The 21,706-nt window shown below is 51.6% G+C and overlaps 1 protein-coding gene across 4 annotated transcripts in view; it reads left to right on the top strand.

Moving 5' to 3' along the window:
- The window catches only part of PCDH1 (protocadherin 1), a 56,259-nt gene that overhangs the window by 21,657 nt on the left and 12,896 nt on the right, over window positions 1–21,706 (top strand). For all 4 annotated transcript variants that reach the window (XM_027667645.1, XM_027667643.1, XM_027667644.1 and 1 more), the window contains exon 4: window positions 7,476–7,695. In XM_027667645.1, coding sequence (XP_027523446.1) covers window positions 7,476–7,695 — 220 coding nt within the window. The remainder of the gene's footprint in view (window positions 1–7,475; window positions 7,696–21,706) is intronic.

Genomic DNA, 21,706 nt, shown 5'->3' with positions numbered 1-21,706 from the left:
TGCCCAGGCCACCAAGGGGACCAGGGAGACATGGGAGGGAGAGGCAGAGGAGCTCCTGGAGGAGCAGAGATGCCAGAGATTCCCGTAGATGCCAGGAGGTGACACCAAGCCAGGGCAGTGTTTGGTTTGCAGTGTTTGCCTTTGCTGCTGGTCCACAAACACCCTCCCTCCCGCTGCTGCTGCGCCAGGTAACACCATGAGCTCTTCCCATCCCCTCCAGGTACGGCAGGGTGGGTGCAGAAGGAGCAGAGGATGCCTTGGGAGGCTTCTTCTCCAAAAATCAGCGCAGTGGTCAGTCAGTGTGCTGCTGGGGAAAGGATGGGAAGAGCTGTCTGTGCTCTGGTCCATCCCCACCCCAGAACACCGGCAGGAGCACGGGCTGTTGTCAGACGAGCTGTAAAATGGTGAGCTGTAAAATGGTCGGCTGTTACAGCCACCAGCCGAGCTGGTGTCCCGTTTCCTAGAGCTTGAGCGTTGCCCTAGATGGTTTTGTCAATTCAGGTCCAGCTTTCCTCGAGGCTTGCCCTGGTTTCCATGGACAAAATATTCCCCTCAGCCTCCTGCTCCGAAGCCTGTGTAGCACTGGACTGGAGCCGTGCTCTTCTCCAGGCACGACCCTGGCAAATAAAATAATTCCCACAGGCCACAAAGCCTCCCCACACAAAAAGCTGGATCTGTGTAGTTCAGAGTGTGGTCCCCTGGGCTTATCTTCTCCTTTTTCTCTCAGTAACCGGGGATGTTGCCTCGCTCCAGGTTGGTTTGTAACGGAGAGGGGTTCATGAATTAGTCTGAAGTTGACTAACTCCTGTGCCACAATGGCTCCCTTGTCAGTTATTTTTATATTCCAGGCGTTGGGTCTGACATTGCCTTTCACTCTCAGCCCTGTGAGTTGCTGCATTGTGGCGGCTGTTGGGGAAGCAAGCTCCTTTGGCAGCTGGCTGAAAGGCCGTTGAGGCTTCTGGCATGTGGGGAGGCGCAGGAGCCTCTGGAGGCTGCCAGATGAGCCCATTAGCCGCGGATCCTGCTTTGGGATCAGCAGCGAGGGAGTTAACACTTTGGGTATTTTCACCACTCCAGCGTTAATCGGCGCTCGGGGGGGAGCAGGGTGGCTCACCTCCGTTCCCGGCAGCAGGAAAAGGGTGCCCGGGGCGGATTTTACGGTTTCCTTTGTGAACAATGGAATTTCGGGACCGCATCTCCTGCTGCTCCATCCATGCCCTCTGCGCAGGGGGTCATGCCGTGAGTTTGCAGGGAGCCACCGTTCCCTTCTAGCACTGCTCTCGTTTGGGCTGAGTTTGTTTTCCCTGGGTTTAGCTAGGAGAATCAGCTCGGTGCAGGTCCTGAGAGCTGGGAATGTTTTAATGAAGGGAAGAGGCAGGAGCGAGCAGAGTGGGGCTGCGGAGAGAGTGGATCCCCTTGGTCCCCATCCAGCATCCGTGGGTGGAATCCTCATAGAATCACAGAATCATTAAGGTTGGAAAAAACCTCCAAGATCATCAAGCTTTGGCTGATCCCCACCTTGTGCCCCAGCCCAGAGCACTGAGTGCCATGTTCAGTCTTTCCTTGGACACTTCCAGGGATGGGCACTCTCCCACCTCCCTGGGCAGCCCCTCCCTGGGCAGCAGTGCTTAACCAGCCTTTCCATGAAGAAATTTTTCCTGACATAATGTTTTTCGTACCGTGCCCTCTTGGTATAAGTTATCAGCACAGGCAGGGACTGGTGTTGGGGGGTTTGGGGTGTGCAGCCAGGACCAGGCAGGCTGGGCAGGGCTGTCGGGGGCAGCCCAAGAAAATTCCTCATCAAAACAAGGTCGTGTTACTTCAGACAAGCCCCAAAACTGGAACCGTGAGTATGACCCCGGCCTCCCCGTTGTGGGAATGCTGTGGCAGAGGTGGAAGAGGCAGAGAGAAGGGCAGCAGGACTGGGCTGACCTGCCTGGTGTGTGCAGGAGGACAACCTGCACGTCCCCACACGCTCAAGAGAACACACGGAGCAGGATGTAGCATGGATTTGTGGAATTGGAAAGGAGCAGAGCAAGGAGCAATTTTTTTTTTCCTCACAACCCTGCAGGTAGGAGAAGTTCAAGGCGGAATTACCAGGCAGCAGATATAGAACCAAAGGGCTTTTTCCACGGAGCAGAGAGTTCATTGCTGCGGGATGCCACGGGCTCAAAAAGGCAAGAGAACACTTCACAGAGGATGGGGGGTCATTAAATGTGGAGCTGCAAACCATTCCTTCTCAGGAAAAAAAACCCTGAACTGTGGCAGCACAGAAACCCACAGGACTTACCAGGGGATGAACATCTTCATCAGAGCATCTGCCAGTGCTGGAGGCAGCTGCTGGTGCTCCCTGAGGAAAGAGTGGGATGGGGGCTTGGTTTGTTCCTCAGATTTAGAGGCTGGCACAGGTCTCCCCATCATCTCCCTAGCACTGGGGTGCCCTTGAAAGGAGTTTTTTTCCAGAGCCACAATTTCTCAGCTGAGAAAATAGACAGCTTTGCCCCAAATCCCATTTTGGCATGGTGGCAAAGTGGAGGCAGCAGAAATAGAAATAGAAAACCAATAAATACTGGGGGGAAAGGGAAGGAGTGGATAGCAATTAGTAGAAATGAATAGTTATGGAGTGTAGAAAATTAACAAGGAAAGCCAAAGACATTGGGGGGAAATCAATTTTGACAAGGTAAACACAATAAGTAGTTTAAAAAATGTGCTGGGAAGAGGTGGAATCCAGTAACTGTCAATTCCAACTGGAGATTGCAAAATTGTTAATTATGTAGAAAACTGCAAAAGTATTCAATGAATAGTTGTAGTAATTTGGACTGAGACATAACAACGTAGGCTGTAGTACCTGCCCATGCATTGGTAACCAGCAAAGTCATTCAAAATCGCCTTGAAAGAGTGAAACTTGATATAATTGAATGAAATAATTTGTACTGAAGAGTATTCAAAAGTCTGGAGTAGGATCTCTCTGATCTGGGGGTGTTAATGGAGCTGGGGAGCCCAGGCAGGGCCAGGAGGAGTGGGAGGGCATGAGCCAGCTGGGACAACGATGGGGATGTTGTGTGCAGTGCGCACTGTCCTCGCCAGCCCCGGGGAACAACTGGATTAATAGCTAAAGCAGGCAACTCGATGATGGAAATAGCATTGACGTCAGTCACCGCAGCTTGATGGCAAAGGGATACTGGGCAGTGTCATTACATGACAGGTCCAGCTTTTAAACCTTTCCTTAGGCATCTGGTCCTGGCCTCTGTAGGGACAGGATCTGCTCGAGGCGCTCCTGCGGGTCTGAAGCGGCAGAGCTGGTTTGAGGTTACAGGGCTTGGCTGATCAGCTTGGGGTTGATGGATATGCCGAGCTGATGATGTGTTTTGTTGTTGTTATTATTATTATTATTTTGAATGAGCACTACTCTCAGGGTGGACATCAGGAAGGATGGAAAAGGTTGTCAAGCATTGGAAGGGGCTGCCCAGGAAGGTGGTGGAGTCCCCACCAGGGAAGGCCTGGCCGTGGCACTGAGTGCTCTGGGCTGGGGGACAAGGTTGGGATGGGGCACAGGGGGGACTCCATGGGCTGGGAGGGCTTTTCTCAATGATTCTGTGATTCCAAGCGAAGCATTCTGAGATGGATGAAGATCTGGTTTATCCTCAGCTGGGTGAAGAACAGTTTGTCTGGAGTCCTGGTGGAAGGAGGTTCTCCTGGAGGAGCTCCCCGGCGGCAGCACCGCTGCCATTCAATGCCGCAATCAACGATCTGGAAGTAAATATAAAATCACTGCTGATAAAACCTGCAGCTGACATGGAGATTGGTGGAGTGGGAGATCATGATGAGGATAGAGCAGTCATGCAGAGCAATCCAGATTGCTTGGTAAACTGGGCCCATTTAAACAAAGTGCATTTTAACACAGCCGAGTGCAAAGCTGCGCGTTGAGAAATGGGGAATGCTGGTTTATATCCCGGGAAGCACTGACTTTAAAATGGATTTAAGGGTCACACTGCATGAGTAGCTCAGCGTGAGCGCTCGTGGCACTCAAGGGTTAGTACAGACCTCAGGTGAGAAAAACCTGAGAGGTAGGAGAAGGAAGGCTCTGCAGGAAGCCCTGGTGAGACGGCAGCAGTGGTCCTGTGAGGATCACCTCCCATGAGGAATGGGGAAAAACTGGGGCAATTACACACGAGGGCCACAAAACTGATTTGCTGGCTTGCAGGTTGTGACTTGGTCCCAGTTTGTTTGACTGGAAAAGAAGACTGAGGCGTGTCTGGATTGCACTGTACAAGCAACTCCTTGTGTAGAGGATGCTGTGTGCTGAAAGGCTCTTTAACCTACCAGAGAAAGGTCAAACAAAACCCAATTTCTGTAAGTCAGTGCCAGACAAATTGATTCAGTGTCTTTCCGTGACTCCAGAACAAGGCTCTCTGGGCTGGAGAGCTTCACAAGGCACAAGCTGGTAGGGCTGGGCAGAGAATGAGGGGGGCACTGCCCACGTTGGGCTGGGGGGCAATGGGGTTGAGTGCGGGTTGTCTTTTCCCCCCAGGGAGGAGAAGAGCCCTTTCAAGGGCTGCCAGGCAGGATGTGACATTTAAAGGAGGTGTTTTTCAGGTAAAAGGGATGCTATTTGGACGGAGACCCCTCAGGGGAGGGATAGTAGCTGTCACAGGCTGGGTTTCAGAGGCTGTTTGTTTGTGTTATTGCAGGCACCCCGAGGAGCCCGGGTTGTTTGGCTGAGGTCTTACAAGCACAGAGTGAAAGCAGGAGCTTGGAGCTCGGGATGAGCCTCGGTGAGGGAGGAAATCATCTTCAGACAGGCAGTCAGGATGCGGGAGGAGGCTGTGGGAGAGCAGCTCCTGGCACAGTGGGCAGTGATGTCTGTGCAGTGGTGGCTTTTGTGGGCTTTATACAGCTGGGCAGCCCTTGGAGCGGGCTGGGAGGGGACTCCAGGGGGTCATCAGCACACAGCTCTGCCGTGGGTGGGACTGCCTTGCTCTCGGCTGGGCACAAAGTCCTCCTGAGAGGGTCTTGCCTGTCCCTCCACGACAGAGATTGCACCTTCTGCTTTGGCAAGAAGGTTCTGGCACAGGTTGCTCAGAGAAGCCCCACCCCTGGAAGTGTCCAAGGTGAGGTTGGACAGGGCTTGGAGCAACATGATCTAGTACAAGGTGTCCCTGCCCATGGAAGGGGGGTGGAACGAGATGATCTTTAAGGCCCTTTCCAACACAAACCATTCCAGGATTCTGTGATTGCACTTGGCCAAAACTACCATTGGGTTTTTTTTCCATAGTGATTAACCTCAGTCTTCCCATGGCTGAGAGCCTCTCCTTGTCTGCCCGTGGTCCAGAGCAGCAGCTTTTTCTTTGCAGAAGGCTTTCACAAGCTTCAAGAGTGCTGCCTCTGCCAGCCTTACCCTTCTCCTTCCTGAACTAAATTCCTCATTTCTTTTTTTAATATTTTGTCGTGGTTTCTAACAACCGCTTGTTTCGGTTCGTCTCGGGAGTGGCACCCAAGCTGGGCACAGCTCTGCCTCCAAAGCCCGGCTCAAACTGAGCAGAGCAGAGAGATCCCTGCGTGGCTCAAAGGCTGTTTACACATACCAGTATAGATGCGTTTTTTGGGGCGAGGTTGATGGATCACCCAGCCCTGGTGTGCTGCAGCCCCCGGCCCCTCCGCCAGCCCTGCTGCTCGAGGGGGGGGGATTATTTCTGGCAGATGTGACAGATACATCCCACATCTGTCACCCCAGCAGTTAATGAAAATACAGGCTAGAGATGGACACAACCCAGAGAATTTAATTTGATCCATCGTCCCAGCCTGTCTGCAGTAATGACTTTGTGAATGCAACTTTCTAAATGCTTTGCATCCACCCTGCAGTGAGTTGCACTATATTACCCAGGCAGAGATGTACATGCTGCACTTACACTGTTTTCTTGCATTACTTATGAGAATGTCATCGAAAATAGTGTCAAAAAAACTTCCTAAAGTCAAGGTAGAACATTTACTGCTCCTCCTCCATCCACCAGGTCTGCTGTCTTTTCAAAGGAAGAAGTTCAATGGCTTGACATGTTTGTTTGTGACAAACCTACAGTGGCTGTTACTCATTTCCTTGTTATCTTGTAGGTACTTACAAAGAGTTCTTTTATCTGCTTCAGTATTTTTCCAGGAACTGAAATTAAGCTAACTGTTTTATAATTCTCCAGCTCTTCTTTTTTCTCATCATTAAAGACAGGTGCTATTTTAGCTCACTTCCAGTCTTCTGGAAGCTCCCTGATTCTCTACGAATTCTTCAAGAAAAAAAAGTATGGAAAAAAAACCAAACCAACCCAACAACCCAGCCCTAACAACTCTGAAGTTACTTAAATCAGGTCTCCAAGCATCTGGGGTGAATTTAATCAGGTCCAACCAACCTTAAAGCAGCTAGCTCATCTAAATGCTCCCTGTGTGTTCCTTCCCTCCGTTTGTCTCAATTCCTTCCCTTTCCTGGTCGGTGCTCGCTGTGTGGGACGCCTGATTGCCACTCATTTGTAGTAAAGACACCAGCAAAAAAAAAAAAAAAGGTGGTATTCAGCCTAAACGATGTGTTGTCTCCACTTATCTCCTCATCACCTCCAGGTTCCCATCAAACAGCTCCTTTCTTGGGCTCCTTCCTACGTTTATGGGCGCTGTGGTGTCTTTTTTTCTCTCCCGGTGTTTGTGTTTTGTGTTTCATTCTCCGCACGCATCATCCCGCTCTTGCCCTATGAACTCGTGCTACCCTCTCCACTCCTCGGCAATCACGACAAAGAAGGATTTTGTGGAAGGATTTGGAGGAGGATAATGATGTAGCTTAATGGCTGTTTGCGGGGAGCTCCTCCGGAGCATGAGGCAAAGCTGGGGAGAGAAAGTGTGAAGTAGGGTCTTTGAAATGCTTAACGAGCAGACAAAAGCTGCGATGGTGACCCTTGGTGGAGTAGCTCTGAGGATGAGAGATGGGGTCAGGCCAGAGGCTGGGAGGTGAGGGATGATGTCACCGTGGCTCTGTGCTGGGCAGTGATCCCATTAGAGGGGCTCTGGGGTGGGTTTGGCCACGTGGGTCTCTGAAGACACCAAGGGGACATGTAGAGTGGGGACCCCAGGTGAAAGGGGGGGGCAGTGCTTCAGGATTCAGGGAGGTTTCCAAAGCCTTCCTGCCATGGGAGAAGATATCTGCCCAGGGTTGTCTCTGGGTGAAAGAAGAGGCTGGGACAGGAGCTGCGGGGGGAGCACAGGGACCGTGCAAAGTGTGCTCCCCATGTGTGGTGGTGGTCTGATGGGGTGCTCTTGGATGGGGAAGGCCCCACACTGTGCCTGTCAGGATGGCTCTGGGGGGGCTGAGGATGGACCCTGCTGGTGTTGGCAGCACCGGGCAGGAGCTCTCTGCCTCTGTTTGTGGGTCAGGTTTGATGACCCCCCCCTCTCTGCCTTCCTCTGCTGGGTGGGTGATGCAACAGCTCTTCTCTTCTCTCCAGTTACCTCATCGCCGAGTGACGTTCTCTGCAGCCAGCCAGGCTCAGGACCTGCAGGATCCCTCCCAGCACAGCTACTACGACAGTGGGCTGGAGGAATCAGAGACCCCCAGCAGCAAATCATCGTCAGGGCCCCGCATCGGGCCGCTGGCCCTGCCCGAGGACCACTACGAGCGCACCACGCCCGACGGCAGCATCGGGGAGATGGAGCACCCCGAGAATGGTACGTGCCCGCCCACCTGGGCCCGCCCCTCCCTCCCCCGGGGCTGCTCATCCCCCGCCCTGCACCTCCCCCGGGGGGTGAGATGGGCCGAGGAGCTCGCTGGCCACGCTGGGCTGTGGTGGGGAGGGGAGGATGGAGGAGAGAGGAGGCTCAAAGCAGGCACAGCGAGGACATGGTGGGGAGGGGAAGAGGTGGGGGAGAGAGGGGAGGTCTGGGGGAGGCAAGGGGATGTGGGAGCAGGAAGAGTTGAGGAGGCAGATGGGTTTGGCAGGAGGTAGATGGGTTTGGCATGATGTAGAGAGGGGGTCCAGCAGGGTGGTCCAGGGTGGCAGCCCAGGGGCACCCAGCCCAGGTGAGCTCGTGTGCTGCGCTCAGGGGGTCCCAGGGGTGCCTGTCCCCATGGCAGGGCAGGGTGGGTGGGTGTGAGGCAGCTCTCCACGCTGTGGTGGGGGTCAGAGCCGTGGGAGTTTCCCGGGGAGTAGAGGGGAGAGCAGGTTTAGGGGCACAGGCCGGGGTGAGGAGACCCCTGGAGTGGAGGATCAGAGAGCGTGGGGGTGGCAAACCTGAGAGCAAAGTGTCCTGCCTTCACTGGGCCCTGCAGGTCACCTCCTGCTCAGGCCCAGCTTCCCCTGAGAACCCCCCAGGAGCTGTCTGTGGTCTCACTGTAGGCTTTCCCCTGCCCTGGCGCAGCTTCACCCCCGGTTCTGCTCCTTGTGCTGCCTCTGTGCTGCCTGCCTGACTGCCCTCAGCAGCCCACTCCCCAGCTGTCTTCTCTGGCCAGCTTCAGTTGCTTCCTCAGACTTGGCTCTCGCTGTGCATACAACATCTTCTGTCCTGCACCTGCTGCCTTCTGTGCTCTTGTGCTGAGGGGAGGTTGCTGTGGAGCCAGAAAGTTCAGTGAAACCTTTGGGAGGGAAAGGGAAGTGGTGGCAGAGGGTTCTCCTGAAGTCCCCTCCTACCTCTGGGAGCATCCTGGACTTTGGGACAGGTCTGTACGTGGTGTGAAAATGGATGAGAATGTGTTCAGCTGGTTTTTAGGGAGCTGCAAACCTGCTGGATCCCTCTATTAAGGAACCACATGAGAAGGTCCAGTGGAAGTTCTCATCCTTCTTCCCTTGTTAGTTCCTGGAGTATTGCTGGAGTTCTCTGTGTTACTATTGAAGCCCCATGGTGGGGCCAGGTCTGGCAGGGCTCCCAAATCCATTTATTGCTCCTGCAATATGAGGCACCCTCTTGTCTAGGAGTGTTGTGCAGATCACTTTCTTCCCAAAAGTACTGGTCAGGCAACTGGGAAGAGCAGTTTGGAGAGGTTCCTGGAACCCTGGCACAGTGGACTTCCCAAGTTAAGAGAGGCTTGAAGGCCATACAGGCAAGGAGATTCCATGTGGCTGTGCTGAAGGATGTGGTGAGGCAGTGGTGGTGGGAGACCTGGAAGAGGAAAGTTTGAGTCCTGGGAAGTGCCAGGCAACTTGGAGATGGTGAAAATAGAAAGAGAAGAGAGAGAGGAGCACTTGGGAGGTCTGCAGCAGGAGATGGAGGGCAGAGGGGGCTGTCTGTAGTCCTTGGGATGTTCCCTGTCTGCCCCAGGTGATGAGCAGAGCTGAGGAAGGCTGAGGGACAGTGCCCAGAGCAGTGGCTCTGACTGGGACAGAGCACAGGGCACAGCTTCCTGCCCCCAGCATCACAAACCCCAACCCACCCCATAAACCAGGCAGATCCTTCTCTTTGCACGAGGCTCCCTATGTATGTTCCCATCCCAGGAGGACAGGAATCACCCCACACCCATCCACCAACAAATGCACGTGTGGTACAGAGAGGCGCAGAGCTCCCAGGGCAGAACCAGAACCAGAACCCTGTTCTGCTCACTGTCCCCCAGCCTGGCCTGTCTCAGCTCCCTTCACATGGCAGGGGATGGGAGGTCAGGCCCCAGTCCTGACCCGTGTAAAGCAGGGGGAGTGCAGAGGCCACGGCGGGCCAAGGCTCTGGGGAATCCACCAGCATTAACCCCAGCTGGTCCTGGTGCTCTGTGGATAATCTGGCAGTGGCTGTTCGAGGGACCTGAGGAGCAGGGTCAGGATCATGATCCTTTAAGCAGACCCTGGCACCGGGACAGGTGATTTGGGGATTAGCAGGCACTGGTGGTGTTAGACCAGCTCATCAGAGCTGTGTTTCCCATGCTTTGCCTGCCCAAGGTGTGGCACATCTGACCCCTCTGTGGCTCCAACAAAACCTTTCCGTCTCCTCTGTCCAGAGAAGGGTCATGCCTTGCTTCCAGCCATGTGGGGTCACCATGACCTTTTGGGGACTGTCTCACCATGCCCTTGTCTCGGCTCAAGCAGCACCAACCCCTCAAAGAGATCAGATCTTGTGTTTTTGTGAGGCTGGGAAGACTAAGCCATTCTTGACCTTATATTAAACTGAGGAGACGAATTGGATCCCACACACCCTATCTCGTGGCACGAGCGCAAGACTGACACGACTGTGCATTTTCTAGGCTTTCATCTAGTTATAAATATCCAACATAACAGGGCTTCCATTGCTTTCTCCAGGAGATTATCCCTGCAGCCGAACCAATCTGATAAGCAAGTATGCAAGGCTATTTATAGCTTTTCAACTGGAAGACAGATCCATGCCTTTTCTTTGTAGATGGTTCTTCACTTGATTAACACACATATCAGTGTCCTCCTTTTTTGGACACTTTTTGCTGTGCAGACTGCAGTAAAATGCTGTATTGCAGGGGCTGAGCCAGGTCCTTTTCAGAAGGAATTATGATGTTCCCGACAAAGACTTCTCCAGGATCTTGGCACTCGTGTGCCAGCTCCTCAGCCAGCCCAGGTTTGCCATCCCTGGTATTTTACCTGGCTGCCCACTGTTTCCTCCCCAACATTTTGCAGTGGTGTTACCCACTCTGGTGGGGTGCGCTGAGCTGGGAATGGAGCTCAGTCTCCCACTTGGCCACCCGCTGCTTTCTCTGGAGACATCTGTTCCCCCTGCATCACAGATTTGCTTTAGTTGGAAGGAGCCTGGGAGTGATTGTGCTCTGCAGAGGATCTGCCCTGCCATAATGCACACAGAGCTTGGATTATGACAGTGCCAGTCGCTCTCCATTGGCAATGGAGAGAATTTAGTAGGATTACAGGACCAATATGTGCAATTTAGGAAACGTTACACGGAGGCTGCTTCCCTCTGCTCCTGTGTGGTCCAGACGTACTCAAGATTATGATATATTGGATGGAGCCTTTCTGATTTGTGTTCTTCAGCCCTCAGAACAGGGGCAAACATTTAATCTGTTTTATCCCTGTTATTTAAAGTGGGGACCCCATGCCATTTTTAAATGCATTCTGTAACAACCCCGCTCTGAATATGTAATTACAGTCATCTCCTGAGCTTTGGCACTGCACTTAGTGTGGTAGTATCTGTACTTCACAGATGTTAATGAGTTTATCCTCGCAGCTCCCCTTCCAGGGAAGAAACTCCACCGTAGGTGGGGGGATGAAACAGGAAATTATATTCTGCATTTTGGAGGTGTCTGCAAGCTTTGGGTGACCCCCAGATGAGCTGGCAGCTCCTCTGTCTGCTCTTTTCCGAAGGTGAGAGCCTTCCCAGCGCTCCAGAGCCACGAGGCAGGTCTCCAGCTGCTCTTGGATGGTGAAGCCAAGGCTGTGCCGGCCGCCTCCAGGCAGCTGCTGACGTAGGAGGCGTGAGCAGCTCGGCTTTGGGACTTTGTGGCAGGGCTGCACGTAAAACCCTCTCGTCTGGTTCATAGCCACGGGCTTTTCTGACAAGACCAGCCTTCTCCTCGTGGTCCCCCACCTCCTCTGTACACCTCAGCACAGCCTGAGCAGATGAATTGAGATACCATTTCCCGGCTTTGACTGCTGGGCTTAATAAAACACCGTCAGTTTGGATTTTTCTTTGTTTCAAGAGAGATTTAGGTTGATGCATTGTGAAGCCAGAGGAGCAGCTTGTCTTACCCCAGTGTGACACGGCCATGAAATTCCACCCTGTGATTTCTGAGCACTCCTTTGGGAATATCCCACTTTGAGAGCAGATGGTGGCAAGTGTGTGAGACCCCAGGTGAGCCCTTCTAGTGGTAGGTCCTCTCTGCCTCCAGTTTCACCAGTCTACACTTAAATTCTGCTTCAGCTGCTCTACCTCCCACTTCTTTCCGTGGAGTCCTATGATACTGGTGTGTACTTGTAGATCAACATTCAAGCAAGTCACCAATTAAAGTTTTCTTTGATACACTCGAAAACTGAATCAACTCCCTCACTGTGAGCGGAGCCAAGGCAAGCTATTTTGGCAGCTGGGTCTCTCTTCCTCTCCTCCCACCCTTCCTCGTGCTCCTCCCAGCCATTGCCATCTGCTCCTGACACCACCACAGACCTGCAGCCCCTTTCCTGGGCAGCAGCAACATCTGGCACATCTTGGGTGTAATGTGCTGCTTTTTGGCAACCCTTGCAAAGGCAGTCTGGGGAGCATTTGTCCTCCTCCTCTTTGCTGCACTTCTGATTATAGTTCAAGTCTTCCCTTCCTTTGTCTTGTTTTTTTTTTTCTCTGCATGACCATCAATTTGCCAGCAACCTCTTAGCGGTGTGGACGTGTCCAGATGATGGTCCACAGCCCTCCAGCAGCACTCAATGACATCTGTAGCAGGGATAATGTGCCTGCTTGTGTTTGTCTTCCTGGTGTCATGATGCTCATGTGTGTCCATCGCATGCAAACGCGGCGGCTCCCGGCTGGCACCGGGCTGTGTGTGCACCCTGCAGTGCCAGGGAACCACAGAATGGTTTGGGTTGGAGGGGACATTACAGATCAGCTAATTCCACCACCCTGCCGTGGGCAAGGACACCTTCCACTAGACCAGGCATCCAACCTGGCCTTGGACATTCCCAGGGATGGGGCAGCCACAGCTTCCCTGGACAACCTGTGCCAGGGTCTCCCCACCCTCACAGGGATGAATTTCTTCCCAATATCCCTCTATCCCTGCTCTCTGGCAGTGGGAAGCCATTCCCCCTTGTTCTGTCCCTCCATCCCTTGTCCCCAGTCCCTCTCCAGCTCTCCTGGAGCCCCTTTAGGCCCTGGAAGGGGCTCTCAGCTCTCCCTGGAGCCTTCTCTTCTCCAGGTGAACCCCCCAGCTCTCAGTCCCTTGAGAAGGTGGATGGCTCAGAGGAGGGCTCCCAAACCAACAGTCCCTTCTCCCTGCTTATGGTGAGGATGGATTTGCAGCACTGGGCAGCCACTACCTCCTGTCTCTGCTTAGTGCCAGTCCAGTCATGAGCTTCTTTTTAAGGTTCACACTGTGATTGTTGTTCAGATCCCTCCCAGCCAACAGACGGGACAAAAAAATTACATTCTGCCTCCTTCTCTGGCACAGCCACTTGTCTAGATCTTAAAACCTATTCTTTTTTTTCTACATTATCTTTAAATGTGCCTTTTGTCTTGCAGAAAGAGTTCCAGGCACATGTTCAGTCTGCAGAGCTTTTTTTCCAAACGTACCCTGCAGCGGTTTTGCTTTGTAGCAGAGGGCTGGGAAATGCCTTTGAGTGGGCTCTGTCTGGGGTGTGGGATCTGAGCTCCCTGCTCTTCCTGGGCAACGCCAGGGTGCATGGACAGGTTGTCTGGTGCCCAGACCTCTTCTGCTACTGAAAGATCTCACACTTTGTGGGAGAAAATGGAGGGTATGGCATGGGATGGGATAAAAGCTGCCATCCCTGGAATAAAGCTGGTCTGTGGCTGGCACTGGGCACCAGTCTGCCCTCGCTGATGGAGGGTCAGCAGGTCACGCATCTGGCCAGCTGAGAACATCAGGTCTAGCTGCTGCCTGGACTCATCTCTAGCTGAGACATTGTGGGTTTGGGGGTTTTAAACTGATCTTCAGCCCTTTCCTTTTTAACACTTGACTTCAGGGCTGGAATTCCTTACTGTCACTGTTTTGTCCCTATTAGCAGTTTCCAGTGCTGCTTGGGTTTAGGGTGTGCACAGTCCCTGTGACCATCTCATCTGCCTCTACAAATCATGACTGGCTTCCTCAGTGATCTTCAGCTCTACAGGCATCTGCATTTCTCCATAAGAAATCGGGAGCTTCTCTGCTTTCCACCCTTAATGTTGGTTCATCCCCAAAGACAGCTCGTGATTTGCCTAATCACTGCTGAAGAGAGTTGTGGGAAAAAGATTTTTATCACCAGAGACAACATCCAACAGATTGCAAATGGCCATGGATTACACCACCTTGGTTTCAACACCCCATTTCTGCCTGAGCTGTAATTTCAAACTCGTTCTCACCCCGTGTCTTTATTTTCCATGGTTTCCAGCAGCCGTGTCTGGGTAAACTCTTATGAAAGAGCTGCTCAGGTCAGAGCAGTTGTGTCACGCCACGTCAACCAGGTCACCTTCCTTAATTGTCCCAAGAATCCCAGGGTAAACAGGGTACAGCTGTTTATTCCTCCCCGGACTGAGTAAGGAGTATATTGCTACCAGCTACAGAGAATGCCTTTAATCCTCTCAAGACCTTCTAAGAAGGATGCTACTTCCTTCAGACGTTGTCCAAAATAGCTTTAATAATTTATTTGGCAGTGTCTCTCTCGCCTCACAGGATTATGTGGTAGTGCACATATAAGATTGTCCTCAAGTTCTCAAAAGATCCTTTGCAGATCTTGGACATCTTTAGAGGAGTTATTTGAAGAAACCAAATTTCCCTGTTGGACTGTGATTTCTTTTTCCACCCTTTCTGTCCCTGAACTGTGGTTCCATTATGTGATTATGAAAGACCTGGGCAGTGCAGTCACTCTGAGTCAATGCCCAAGAGTCAAAAAGCTCCATATTTCAGTAGGAAGGAGCCTTCTCTTGTAGAATATATGGGTCCCTATGGCTGTGTGTGTGCCTTCTGCATTCAAGATTGAATTTTTGGAGTTTTCTGCTATTCCTTGTGATCCTGTGAGCTCTTCCATTCCCTCTTGCTGTCTGTGGCAAGATGATGGAAATTAGTGAATGTCCTCTCCCTTGTTTTATGCCCTTCACATTCTTCCTGCTCTGAACTTACTGGATGGAGAAAATCTGATTGTTTTTCTTAATCTTTATTCTTTCTTCCATCTGGAAGCCCTACCCAATGTGATGCTCTCCCTGTACTGCCATGAGGGCACATCTCAGGGGGATGACCCTGCTCTAAATTTGCTGATTTACAGGGCAGTACTGCAGAGACCACAGGCCCTGGAGAACACTGGAGAACAGCTGACCCCAAACTCACCTCACTCTTTAAAAACACTCTTCCCTCTTCACTAGGCTTGGTCAGCTCCATGGCAAACTTTGACACTTTTCTTAAAGGAATCAGCTGCAAACAGATTGGAGAGCATATTTTTTTATCTAAGAACTACAAATGAGCTTATGCAGGGATGATGACTTCTGCTGGCCCAGGGAAGGGAGGACTTCCCAGTCTCCCAGATCAGGGAGACCAAACAGCATCAGGCACCTCTTCCAGTCCAGGGCAGGAACACTTTCCACCATCTTTTCACCTCAGCAGACCTGGGGAAGGGTTGTAGCTCTCACATGGCAGGACATGCCCTCCTGTACCCTGGTGGCATTAAAACAGGGAACTCATTCCACACAGGACTTGATATTTTACTTTTGCCTGGAAACGGCTGCAAATTCCGATGCAAATGCCCATGCAAATGGTCATGCACAGCTATTCTTATCTCTGGACCAAATCTAAACATCCCTTCTTTGGTATAAAGCCTATTTTCCAAAAATACTTTATGTCATCCTCAAACTATTCATGGCTTCAACTCAAGTTCATTAAACTGTGTTACAGGAAGAAATTTTCCAAATTAGAATCCGCGATGGGAACAAGAGGGTGGGTCCTTCCCTTGTGCCATGTTGTTCTCCAGAGAGGACATTTCCTCAGAGTGGAAGGGTTGGATGAAGCTCTGTCAGACTCTTCTTTTGTGTTTTCTACCACATTTTAGAATATGCACTCGAACAGGCCTTGAGCCCCAGTGTCCCACCTTTGGACAGGTGCTCCATGTGATGTCCACGGGGAAGAGCCAGGAATGGGAATTGTGAGCCTTTCTGTTGATGAGCCACAGCACAGCCCCCCCCCCCATATGTTTTGGTAGCAGAAGTGCCAAAAAGAGGCAGGTCCCCTCCTCTCTGTCCTGGTTTGCTCATCCCTGTGCCCTGTTGTGCCAACACAGCTGCCTGGCCAGCTGGACTGGGGAGCTGAGCAGGCTGAAGTTTTTCCTGGATCAATTTTTTTTTTTTGGCCATATTACTCTTCAGGCAGAGGAGTTTTCCTAACCTGACTGCTCCGTGGCTCCACGAAGCGCTGAACTAGCAGGAGCAGGGATTTTGCAGGAGCTGAGGTCGATGTTGGGGTTTCAAACACGTCTAAACCAGAAAAAGCGACCAAGTGTAAAAGCAACAGACAACCAGGATCCCTCAGCAGCCCCAGACTATTTGTTGTTTTCAAAGACCTGCTTCCTTAGAAAGCTCCTTTTGAAGTAATTTGACGTGCCATTTCCAGCTCCTGTGTGATCTACCGCAGTTATTTCCCCTTTATCTGCCTCCAAATGCTCCTGGATGTCTCTATAAACCTGCCTGGCAGTGCCTCTGCCCATGTAGGGGGACCTGCATTAGTGGGGGATTTAAACTTAATGCCAGAGAAGCTTACAAAGTCTCCCATTTGAGATTCTTGAGGTCTTCACACTGCATTTTCTTTCTCATAAAAATAGCATGTGTCTGAGTTTGAAGGATCGGTCAGATCCCTCACATGGAAAATCCCTCTCATCGGCATGAGATAGAGGATAAGGGATTCATCCCTGTCCCCGGTGAAATCAATGGGAGCTTTGCTATTGAGACAGGTCAAATGTCAGTCTCAGTTGTTCGCTCTTCCCCAGGATTTTATCCTTTGTGCTCTCACTATTAAAGGATCTCTCTTCCTGTCTCCTTCCCACAAGCTCTCATCCATCCTGATTTGAAGTCACCTCCATTAAGTGCCTGTAACGCCGGCGCTTTGCTCTGCTCGCGGAGAGGACACTCCATAAATCTCACATTAGTCATGGCATGTGGAGAGCGATCCCAGGGATAGGCTGCTTTGACTCAGAGGTTACCAAACCGTATCAGCCCCTGCATTTGCCTCTCCTTTCAGAGAGAGCTGAGTGTCCCCAGCAGGAACCAGGGCTCATTTCGTGTGAGCTGATGCAGCCACGGGGATGGGGCCGGCACAGCAGCAGCGTGGGCAGGGCACGTGGTGGGCAGGTCCTTCTTCCCTGGGCTTCCTTTCCAGCACCTCTGTCTGCTCTGAGCAGGACAAGGATCTTTCCCCCCAGAAATGGGGGAAATTTATGAGCCTTATGGCTGGAGGGCTTTCCCAGGACAGGTCTCGGGAACATACAGAGACAAGTTGTCCCTGTATGTTGTTACTGGGACCCAGTGGGATGGAGAAGGGGCTGTGCCTTTGCACTGGGTACAAGGCTTCCCAAATAATCTCTGTGGTGCACTTCAGCCTGGTGGAAAAGGAGGGCTGCACCTCGCTGGTGGAAGCATGGGACAGCCCAGGGGCTGATGGAGACTTAGTGGGGGCTCCTTCCACTGCTGTGTCATGAAACCAAACAGCCACATCTTGTTCTCGGGCTTGGAGGCCAAGAATAGGGAAATGTCCCTCCACGGTGCTCACCTCCAGGTTGTGCCAGGGCTCTTTTCTGACAGGGAGCTGCTCTGAACCAGGTGAAAGCAGATTAACATCAAAATGAGCCAGACAATGAGGACAGTGCTCGTGCTGGGTCTTGGAGATGCTCGCATTTACACTTGTGACCCTTACTCCAGTGTAAAACTGGCATTATCATGTTAAAATAACATTAAAATAATTTCACTTTTAAACTAATTTTGGGTAAACTGGTAGAAAGGCTGTGAGTCAGGAAAAAATCAGCTCTGATGGCCCATGTGTGAGACGTGTGCCTCTGTTGTAGTCTGTGCTCTGTGCTTGCTCAGATATAAAAGGTAAAATGTTCTTATGTGGATGGCCATGAACCTTCTGTACCAGGAACAGTGGGAGAGGCTGGGGAAAGGATCCAGCAGAGAAGGGATCCAGGATGCTGGAGGACAGGGACTCAGGTCCATAGGAAGGAGCAGCAGTTCTCCATCAGTTGTATGTCTGGGGCTGGTTTAGAACAACCTTATTTTGAAGTGGAGAAACAGGGAGGCAGCGAGAGAAAGGAGGAGAGGGTTAGGATCTGATATTTGTTCAGGGATGTGTCAGAATGGCATGTCGAGTTGTTTTATAGCTGCTGAGGAAAGAGAAGATGGAGTAGGGAATGTAAAATGACAGAGAGTGAGTAGATGTGATATTTGCCTGATGTATTTTGCTGGTAATTAGTGTAATGCCAATTAGACATAAGTAATCTTTTTTTTTTCTTCTTCGGCTGTATAAATTATTGCTTGAAAATATGCCAACTAAAACCAAGATATTAAACTTTGAGTGATATGGAGATCTCTGTTCCTTGAGGATCTCTAGATGAAATTACCCAGACAACAGGGATCTTGACAAAGGCAAGACTTATTATATCTAGAAAGAAAATGAATAAAAGCAAAAGGAATTGTGTATTCCATGTCTAGCATCTTGCTGCTTATTAACCACACAGGAAGGGGCCCCCACAGAGATGCAGCTACATCAGTGAGAGAAGGCAAATATCTTGCCTTTCCTGCAAACAATGCGGCTTCCAGGCTATTGTTCCCCCTATCAGCTTCCTCAGCAGCCAGATCCTGAACCCTTCCCGTGTTCAGGCAGTTCCCCGCTGTAGGTAAACCCTGCCACCCACCCACACACATCCCATTTTTCATCCCCCAAGCCCTGTTTTCTCTCTGTGCTCACCCACACCGTGAGGCACAGGACCGGTGTTGTTCTGCCTCTCGCTCCCTGGGGACATAAACCTCTTTAATGATGATGAACAGCTTCCTTCAAAGGGTCAATTGCTGATCCTGCACCTCTCAAATCACGCTTCCCTTCGAGCTCTCTCCCTGTCCAGCTCTGGGTTGCTCTTTCCGACAGGTACAGGCTGCTCTGCCTGATGCTGCACACGTTTTGCCACAGACTGTGCGGCGGGAGCAGAGCTGCTGGTACCAACCCTCCCTGTTGGAAAAGAATTGCTCCAAAAACAACGCCCTTGGACCGATTCTGGAAATTTTCATACATCTCTCTTGGACCGTGAAATCAAAATCTCCTCGTGATCATCCTGCTGCCCCCCTCGTGCTGTGCTTTGGGGGTGGCAGAGCTGGCAAACCCCGTCTGCCAGTCTGCCTCTAGTGGGGGGTGCTGATGGATCCCGGTTGTCCCGCCCGGATCTCAGGCACTGGGATTAATCCTCGCTCGCTCTTTATAGTGTGTTTTATTCATCTGGTGCCTTTAGGACAGCCTCTGGCAGGCCTCCCTCGAGTGGTGCAAACTTTATTGCATCTAACCTCCAGCAGCCTGTAAACTGCAGCACCCAGGGGCAGCTGGAGGTTGATATTCCCTATCGGAAGTGATTATCTGTCTTTTTCCCACTTTCCCACAAGAGCATCTTTCTGCCACCCTAATAACAAACATGAGGCAGAGCAATATTCATCAGGATCTGGTTTTTTTTTTCCCAAATAACTTGTGTGCCTCCATTCATAAGGCAGAGCAATATTCATCAGGATCTGGTTTTTTTTCCCAAATAACTTGTGTGCCTCCATTCCTAAGCCTCCCCATATCCCCGTTTTCTCCTTTCACCAGCTGCATTGGTGTTGATACCTCCTGATTTTCAGGAGGAGGTGACTTCTCTCCAACCCTGGCCATCAGGGCAGCAGATCCTTTCAGTGCCCAGGTGGGAATGGTGCCAGAAGCATGGCAAGTGGTCCGATTCAGAAATGTTAACCACCTGGGTCGATTCCTTGGCACGTCTTTTGGCTGCACCACAGGAGGATTTGACCAGTGCATATGCTGCCTCTGCCACGTGCCAGCCACAGAATCTCTCCCCGTTTTGCTTCCACTGCAGATTTTCAGCCTGTGACTGAGTCTGTGGGCGTTTGAGGCGTCAATAATGAGCATTTTCAGCTGGGTTCGTGGCACATCTCCTCACTGCAGAGAAAGGGGCTGGGCAGTTCAGGGGTTCGGGCTCTCCTGCATGGGCTGCTCCTGATCTTTGAGCAATCAGCAGTCAGACGTCCTTGTTTGGTGTCAGATCATTCCTCCCAAGTTTCCTGGCTGTATCCCTGGTCTAATGCTCACAGAACTGCTGTATGTTGGATTTCACGTGTGTTTGGTTCCCTGGGGGCTGGCTGGGGTGTCCAGGGATATGTGTCCACCCTCCATCAGTGGACAGGCATCTCCCTCTCAGGGCAGCCCAAGAGCATCAGCCCTGGATTTAGTGCCCATCCCCTGATCCTTCAAACAGCCACCACGAATTTGGGCAGGGATCTGACCTCTTCCTCCTCGGTGTCTGCACTGTGGCTCGGGCAACCAGCACATTCCTGCAGTCAGAACAGACTGTAAAAGAGCTGAAATGACGTGTGAGTGTGCTCACTTCACTCCCGAGCAGCCCAGGAAAGATCCATGGGAAGAAAACAAAGCATCCGCATGCAAATCCATACTGTCATTTCCTCTCCCAGTTTCCTTGGGGTTTGGCTTGACTCTCTTCCAAGGGCTCTTCCTTCTGCCTCCTCTGCTTCTCTCCGAGTGGTCTGGCTTTCCTTTGTTTCCAGATCCCCTTGTTGAGGGGAGCCCTTTTCATAAACTTGTGATTTCTTTTGTCAGTTAAACACCTACGTGACTTCAAAGGCCTGGAGCAGAGCTTTGCTGTGTGGCTGCTGGCCCCCCTGCACGAACAATTTCCCCCCATCCATTGTCCTGCCAGGGAAAGATTATTAAATTGTTGATGGAGCTTAACAATGGTTTTGTTCAAAGGCAGACATGCGTATGCCGGCTCTTTTCTCCTTGACACAAGAGCTTTAGTACAGGGAACAATGAAAGGCAGCCACCAAGGAGAGAACACAGAGAGGGCTCATAAAGCCACACCAGTAGTCCCCAGTCCTTGTGCCCACAACCTGGTGCTCCTTGCAGTTCACTCCTTGGCTGTGCGTGTGGCTGCCTGGCTGTAGGTGAGGTGAGAGAACTGAAAATGAACTAAAAATAGTTAAAATATTGTGTGTTAATACTTGCTTATGTGATTAGGGCACGAGGAGGATTGAGGAACCAGTAGGTGGTGGGAGGTGATCACCCCTTCCATAGAATCACAGAATCATTAAGGTTGGTAAACCTCTGAGATCATCAAGTCCAACCGTTCCCCAGCACTGCCAAGGCCACCACTAACCCCTGTCCCCAAGTGCCACACCCACATGGCTTTTAGATCCCTCCAGGGTGACTCCACCACTGCCCTGGGCAGCCTATGCCAGGGCTTGACAACCCTTTCCGTGAAAAAATTTTCCCTGATGTCCAACCTGAACCTTCCCTGACACAACTTGAGGCCATTTCCTCTCATCCTGTCCCTTGTTCTCTGGGAGCAGAGCCCGACCTCCCCCCGGCTCCTCCCTCCTGTGAGGGAGAAGAGAGGGTCCCCCCTGAGCCTCTTTCCTCCAGGCTGAGCCCCCCCAGCTCCCTCAGCCACTCCTCAGGAGACTCGTGCTCCCGGTTCCAGGAGCAGGGCAGGGCAGTGCTGGCACGGGGCTGAACCCACGGCTCCGTTGCTCCCGCTCGGAGCGTGCCAAGCACACACACACACACATATCCCCCAGCCAGGCTGTGCCTTGGGAGCAGCTCTGGGAACCTGCAAGGAGGATCATTCCTTAGGCTCTGCAGCCTCGGGCTGCCTGACATTTTGTATTGTACAGACTTACTTTCGATTGCTTATCACTGCAGCTGATTTCCAACACTAAAGCTTCAATTTTCCATGCTGAGTTTCCCTCAGGTTGATTTCTTTTTCTGTTTTTCTTAAGTTTTAGCAGAGCTGTTCCAGCTGGTTTCTGAGAACAAGACATGCTGCCTGAGCCCTGCTAACAAACT

Source organism: Corapipo altera, unplaced genomic scaffold, assembly GCF_003945725.1.
Source record: "Corapipo altera isolate COAL_440 unplaced genomic scaffold, ASM394572v1 160, whole genome shotgun sequence".
Lineage (NCBI taxonomy): Eukaryota > Metazoa > Chordata > Aves > Passeriformes > Pipridae > Corapipo > Corapipo altera.
The sequence above is the reverse complement of the archived record's forward strand: the minus strand, read 5'-3'. Positions and strand labels throughout refer to the sequence as shown.